Source organism: Lacerta agilis, chromosome 3, assembly GCF_009819535.1.
Source record: "Lacerta agilis isolate rLacAgi1 chromosome 3, rLacAgi1.pri, whole genome shotgun sequence".
NCBI lineage: Eukaryota > Metazoa > Chordata > Lepidosauria > Squamata > Lacertidae > Lacerta > Lacerta agilis.
Genome location: NC_046314.1, coordinates 103,753,369 through 103,761,036, shown reverse-complemented (window position 1 = coordinate 103,761,036; position 7,668 = coordinate 103,753,369). Strand labels below are relative to the sequence as shown.

The window sequence follows — 7,668 nt, the reverse complement described above, 5'->3', positions numbered from 1 at the left end:
AAATCGGCAGGGAAACATTTCAAGCTACCAGGACGCTGCCTGAATTGTTGTTGTTGTTCAGTCGTGTCCAACTCTTCGTGACCCCATGGACCAGAGCACACCAGGCACGCCTATCCTTCACTGCCTCTCGCAGTTTGGCCAAACTCATGTTAGTAGCTTCGAGAACACTGTCCAACCATCTCATCCTCTGTCGTCGCCTTCTCCTTGTGCCCTCCATCTTTCCTAACATCAGGGTCTTTTCTAGGGAGTCTTCTCTTCTCATGAGGTGGCCAAAGTACTGGAGCCTCAACTTCAGGATCTGTCCTTCCAGTGAGCACTCAGGGCTGATTTCTTTAAGGATGGATAAGTTTGATCTTCTTGCAGTCCATGGGACTCTCAAGAGTCTCTCCTCCAGCACCATAATTCAAAAGCATCAATTCTTCGGCGATCAGCCTTCTTGATGGTCCAGCTCTCACTTCCGTACATTACTACTGGAAAAACCATAGCTTTAACTATACGGACCTTTGTCGGCAAGGTGATGTCTCTGCTTTTTAAGATGCTGTCTAGGTTTGTCATTGCTTTTCTCCCAAGAAGCAGGCGTCTTCTAATTTCGTGACTGCTGTCGCCATCTGCAGTGATCATGGAACCCAAGAAAGTGAAATCTCTCACTGCCTCCATTTCTTCCCCTTCTATTTGCCAGGAGGTGATGGGACCAGTGGCCATGATCTTAGTTTTTTTGATGTTGAGCTTTAGACCATATTTTGCGCTTTCCTCTTTCACCCTCATTAAAAGGTTCTTTAATTCCTCCTCACTTTCTACCATCAAGGTTGTATCATCCTACCTGAATTACATTTCATCAAATAAATTCAACTTATGAGTAGAGACAGTGGGGTTCTGCTCCAATACAGATGTAACTCAGCTTTGTCAAGCTGAGCGCTGCTGCAATTGTAAATGGTATATATTACCAGTGTTGTTTTTTTCTGGGAGTATGCAGGGGTACGCATACCCCTAAACATTTTGTGAATCTAAGTTTTGCTTCATTGAGGGGCAAAAAAGCATTGAGGGGGAAAAAGCACTGTATATTACCTTACATATAACATTAGTTGCAAGAGGAATCTCAAGTGCACTTTCTGGCTTAAATGAGTATTCCATTACTTGATGCAGAAGTGGGTAGCATCAGCACCTGGGGAACAAATGCAACGCCCTCTGTCAGACCCTCATAATTCTCCTGAGGCCACACCCCTCACTCGCCCTGGTTCATACTCTCTGGGTTTTTGACTGGCTGGAACACATGCTTGAGTTTTGATCATGACTTTTGCTTATCTGGATGGAGGATAGAGAAGAGTGTGTTTAGAACCCAGCCTACTGTACAAACGTAAGATTTCATTCACACACTTTTGACTCTGGACCCACCTACTATTGGCATGCAGTTGTTGACCAGATGGAAATGCTGCCTTTAGCTGAAAAGGGCTGCTCATTCCTGACAGAAAGCATTTTGATATTCTAGCACACCTGGGCATCCTAGGAAGGTTTCCACAGACCAGCACCATCACTGACACCTGGCCTGGGCTTCCAACTGCAGGGCCTATTAGCTAGTGACTAGTTACCGATTCCCATAATTCCCAGGAGCAACATTAGGGCTGGACACTCCAGGGCATTGTGAGAAATTAATATGCTAGCTTTCAGTCACCTTCAGTTTGCTGCGGCTACCAGCACTATATATGTCTGAGAGGATCCATATACAAGGGACAGCCCACCAGCAAAATTTGTGTACCAGGAGATCCCTTAAACCTGTTGACCAGATGTTTTTCAGCATTTCTTGGATAAACTTTTATCCTTAGCCTTATTCACTGTAATTGTTTTTAATTAGAATAGCACAATTTGGTTTTAAAACTGGTAAGCCGATTTGAATTTTTAAAATTATATTTATTCAAATTTATTAATTACATTTTTAATTAAATAAATGCACAATTGGTTTCAATTTCACTCGGAAGCTACTGTTTTAATACAGAATATTTATATGTAAAGCATTTATTCTGCAAAAATAGAGATGCTATCATTCATCTTGTTCTGTGGTGGGAATGCTGGCTGCTCTTATCATGTCCCAAGTTTTGAGGGAGTGAAGCCATATTCAGGTGTTTGAGGAACATATGAGGGGACTATATAAACCTTCTGTAGGAAAGTGTACATTAGACTGCCACAATGGATATTTTTATACATTACGAGCAGCCTATAAATCAGCAAAGATTTGTTTAATCAAGGGAGATTCCAATTCCCTTAAGATATGCTGCCTAGTGGCCATTAGATGGCACCAATTTTCTGTGTTGGTAGGATAAACTACTAGAAGTGAGCCTTTCAACAGTTCATTTTGGCTATAGAAAGCAACATTGGATAATTTATGCTACCCAATAAAAGACAGAGATTGGAGAGAAGACTGCCTAGCATGCTTGTTTGATGAAGTTGGAGGTTTTGGCCAAGAATTCTTCCGGTTCAAAAGCTGCAACCATAGAAGCTCTTTGCCAAGACATACAGATCTATATCCTAAATACGTCAACCCCATCATAAATGTTCCTGCCCTTTGGAATATAGGCAAAGTCCAGTTAATATACTAACTCAGGTATTTTAATATTTGTATTACTTAGCTGCAGCCCTTTGAATCCTAATATGGTTTTGATACAATATGCCATTATATGCCTTTTTATAAATCTTGCATAAAGTATCAACAATAATTGGCTGTCAAAACTATAGCAGATTTTTTTCACATAGACTGTTAAGAAGGATCTTTAATGAAGATTTTCAGAAATATGCTATTTCCATTTTCTGTTTGTTAAAAGCAACACGGTTTGCAGGGCCGAAACTAGACTTTCTGTCACCCAGGTCAAACACCCAGTTTGGCACCCTACCCCCCAGATGCGTGTTTGCGTACATACATACATAGGTAAAGGTAAAGGACCCCCGTCCGTTAGGTCCAATCACGGATGACTCTGGGGTTGCGGCGCTCATCTTGCTTTACTGGCCGAGGGAGCCGGCGTACAGCTTCTGGGTCATGTGGCCAGCATGACTAAGCTGCTTCTGGCGAACCAGAGCAGCACATGGAAACGCCGTTTACCTTCCCACCAGAGCGGTACCTATTTAACTACTTACACTGCGTGCTTTCGAACTGCTAGGTTGGCAGGAGCAGGGACCAAGCAACGGGAACCTCAACACATTTATTTGTAAAGGGCATAAAAAGTAGGCAATATATTATTTGAATACAAAGGAATCCTAAGAGGTGTTATGACTGTATCATCAAAGGGAAAATGAGCAAATTGTTTGTCAAAATTAGAACTTCCCTGTTCAGCAAGTGTCTATCTGAGGTCAGGATTTTTCAAATTGGATTTATTTGATCACAGGATCAATAAAATACTGCATTTCCATAATATCAGCCAAGACCCTCTGTTTTCCTTTTAAAATGTTTCCCCCCACCCCTTTGAGGCTTTTTGTCTCCCACCCTTCTTCTTGGTTCTGTGCAAACCCTTTCAATGAGTTCAGACATGTAAATTTACTCCCAGGTAAGCTTCAACAAGATTCCTTTCAATTTTATTTTTGTTTGATTATAATTTTAGGAAATGATAATTTTGTAGTCATTTTAAGTTCCATGTAAGGTAAAGAAATGTTTTTTTCTCTACACATTTTTCATTAAGCCATATAAATATATATTATATATCTTTATTAAAATTTTATCTTTCAGTTATTCCTAATTAAAATTGGCTTTCACAAAATATGAAAAATAATTTATTCTACTTAAATGAACAATGTCCCTCCACTGTTAATGAATGCAGTATCTAGAAAGATATAATGGGTTACTCAGAAGAGAGCATTCTCCCCAAGAGTAAGTTCAAAGAGTGATTAATATTTCCAAGGCACTGGATTTAAGGTTGAATTAACGCTTTCTGCTTTGGAGTTTCCACTCTGTGTGGTTTTAATAAAGTATTAAAAAAGATAGGCAGGATATCCAAAATATCAGGATCTAACCTACATGCTGCATAGTTTCAAAGAAAGGCAAAGTGCAGTGAAATACACACAAACAGTATTGTAATATACATATTTTTCAGAAGGAGAATCTTCTGAGCCTCACATGATTAAGCAGAATTCCATGAAAACTTGTGCGTATTTGATGGTTCCTTTCGTTTCTCGGGGTTTCTAATGGAACATATCCCCACAGCTTCTCATTACAAAGTAGGATGCTTAATTTTGTACTTCTCATATGCATCAAGTATTTCTTCAATGACACTGGAGTCATCCAGTGTGGTGATATCTCCCATATCGCTGACATTGCCGGTCACTATTCTCCGTAGCAACCTTCTCATTATTTTCCCTGAGCGAGTTTTAGGAAGGCGCTTCACTACCTGTTTGAGAAGGGGAAGAATTGTGTTCTTGTGAGAGTGAACCACTATGACAATAATATGTTAAGTTAAGCCAGACACATACAGCCTTTAGCCTCTGGCCTGGTTCTGACATAAGAGGAAACCATGGTTCCCCCATTACAAGAACTGCAAATGGAAAAAGTTTAGGTGTTCTTTTGCAATTTGGAACAAACTGGTTTCCTACCATGTCCCAAAATGGCAAAACTGGTTTGTTCAAGACAATTACTTGGAAGACACCACAATCTGAAACTGTGGTTTGATCCAAGTATGTTTTAAGTATGGCTTGAAGATGCAACAGCTTTCCTGAATTTGGACAAAACAAGAAACCATGCAGCAAAAGGAAACTTTAAACTTCCTACCCTTGCATGCGTAGAAGAAAGGAACGGGTCTGCTTAAGCCCAAGACTGACAGCACATTCTCTAAGGTGCTACTGGAAGGATTTTTATTTATTATTTTTTTTGTTATAATAGGTTACTCTTTGCATCTGGACAGTGCCATTGTTTTGTGCCTATGTGATCTTTTAGCCATGTTCATGAAGTGGTAAATGTAAACATATGCAAAAAGACACCTCTGATACTACTTTTAAAAGAAAAGTAGTATATGTACAGAGGACAAAGAATAACGGTGGCACAAGTCAAGTAATAGGAACAGGCTTTAACAACAAGAGTCTAGTAATATGAAGCCAGGGTTTAGTACAGGGCTTAGTAATGTCATTTTATAAAAGGACTATAAGGGAATTAATAATGAAGTAAGTTTTGTGTAAAGCGGTAGCACTACAACAGAGGACAATATATTTTGGAAGTAAAAGAAAGTCACCCTCCAGTTCAAGAGTTATCAGGCTAATGCAGTATTTGCTAAATCAAGAAAAATCTGTCTGGCCAATACTAAATGAAGGCAACTGCAATCAAAGAAACATGACTGGAGTTATTCTTCTTACGTTATAGATTCCCAAGATGAAAAAAGCCTATGAAAAATGTACATCAACTATACTGCCCAAGCACTTCTAGTCAATAATGGACAACCTGCCCCCACAAACAGCTGTCCCCATTTCGCCATTAAATAAGAAAGTGGGAAACAGGTGAGTACAGCTAAGTCCTTTTCCAAACAAGGGGCAGGTACAAACTAGTCTGAGAAGAGTCTGTTCCTCCTCTAGAAATTGTCCCCAGTGCCATCAGAAAAGTCAGTAGATGCATGCTGACCCACTGTAGCCTGACATTATTAAAGACAAATTCTGATCCTGAAGAACTTACCAGAACATGATCAGGCACAGCATACTTGGCTATCTTGGAGGCAACTATTTCCCTTAGCTCTTTGGTAACCGTTTCTGGATGTGCTTTCTCATCTTTTAGAACTATGAAAGCAAATGCAGCTGGAAGAAAGGAACACAGTTCATTTACTATACATTAAAACTCCACTATTCCTTTTCACTACATAAGACAGCACATGTAGAATAGCCCATTGCTCAGTGCAATGAATTATGTAAGTCTTGCCTAAAGCAATGGCTGTAAGGATATTCTTTTCTAGTCAAGTTAAGAAATTATGCTAAAATTCCTGTTCTGATCAATGTAGTTTTTCTTCATTGTTTAAAAATGTTTAAAATTCAAGTACCATTCTTAGATACAGTTGTGAAAATATTATTGCAGTGCAGACTTACACATGTCTACTTAAAGGGGAGTCATATGAGTTAAATGGGATTTAATCCCAAGTAAGTGTGTATAGCATTGCAGCCTTAAAGAATCAGAATCATAGTTGGAAGAGACCACAAGGGCCATCCAATCCAACCCCCTGCCAAGCAGGAAACACCATCAAAGCATTCCTGACAGATGGCTATCAAACCTCTGCTTAAAGACCTCCAAAGAAGGAGACTCCACCACACTTCTTGGCAGCAAATTCCACTGTCAAACAGCTCTTACTGTCAGGAAGTTCATCCTAATGTTTAGGTGGAATCTTCTTTCTTGTACTGTGGTACCTCGGGTTACATACGCTTCAGGTTACAAACTCCGCTAACCCAGAAATAATGCTTCAGGTTAAGAACTTTGCTTCAGGATAAGAACAGAAATTGTGCTCTGGCGGCGCAGCGGCAGCGGGAGGCCCCATTAGCTAAAGTGGTGCTTCAGGTTAAGAACAGTTTCAGGTTAAGAACGAACCTCCAGAACGAATTAAGTACTTACCCAGAGGTACCACTGTAGTTTGAATCCATTGCTCCGTGTCCAGTTCTCTGGAGCAGCAGAAAACAACCTTTCTCCCTCCTCTATATAACATCCTTTTATATATTTGAACATGGCTATCATATCACCCTTTAACCTTCTCTTCTCCAGGCTAAAGATACCCAGCTCCCTAAGCCGTTCCTCACAAGGCATCGTTTTCAGGCCTTTGACCATTTTGGTTGCCCTCCTCTGGACATGTTCCAGTTTGTCAGTATCCTTCTTGAACTGTGGTGCCCAGAACTGGACACAGTATTCCAGGTGAGGTCTGACCAGAGTGGAATACAGTGGTACTATTACTTCCCTTGATCTAGATGCTATACTCCTATTGATGCAAAAAAGCTTTAATGCCAAATCATGCCACATTTTGAGTAATGAATCCTCAAAGTACTAAGGTGTTCAAAGTTCTTATAGAATCATAGAACTAGAGAGTTGGAAGGGACCACGAGGGTTGTCTAGTCCAACCCCCTGCAATGCAGGAATCTTTTGCCCCAAGTGGGCTCAAACCCATGACCTTGAGATTAAGTGTCTCGTTCTACATGGTGACGGGTAGGTAAGAAATATAAATATATAAATACTGGATTATTCTACATGTGCTTCCTTATGTACCAAAAGAGAATCAAATATCAGAAATCAAAAGCACTACTCCTTGTGCGAGAATTCTTGGATCAAGGTATCATAAATTTAGTTTATAAGATGACCGTCAGCTTATAAACTTCATATACAAATCCTGTTGCTAAACATTTTAAGCAAAAGCATTTCAATTCAATGAAATACTATTAATCTGACAGTATTTTTTTTTAATTCTGATTCTGCAGATCTGATCAAACATAACAGGGGCACCTGAAATAAAATCTATTCATGATTTTTCTCTTAAACCATACCTTTCCTTACCTGAACCTATAAAAAGCAGTCATTAAACATGAAATTAAGTATTTGAATAATACTGTATCTTCAAAACATTTCATTTGCTTACCTTCCCCTTTGATATCATGCGGATAACTAATCACTGCTGTTTCAGGTACTGCAGGATGCTCATCCTTTAAAACGACAAATTAAAAAAAATAAAGTTATGTTTC

General features: G+C 39.6%; 1 protein-coding gene across 1 annotated transcript in view; it reads right to left on the bottom strand.

Annotated features, from left to right (window-relative positions):
• Positions 1-3,443: 3,443 nt before the first annotated feature.
• Positions 3,444-7,668, bottom strand: part of ACSS1 (acyl-CoA synthetase short chain family member 1) — a 35,228-nt gene continuing 31,003 nt past the window's right edge. The window contains exons 12-14 of the mRNA XM_033145052.1: positions 7,566-7,629; positions 5,636-5,754; positions 3,444-4,367 (exon numbers count right to left, since the gene is read on the bottom strand). Of these exons, the coding sequence (XP_033000943.1) occupies positions 4,191-4,367; positions 5,636-5,754; positions 7,566-7,629 (360 nt within the window). The 3' untranslated portion in view covers positions 3,444-4,190. The remainder of the gene's footprint in view (positions 4,368-5,635; positions 5,755-7,565; positions 7,630-7,668) is intronic.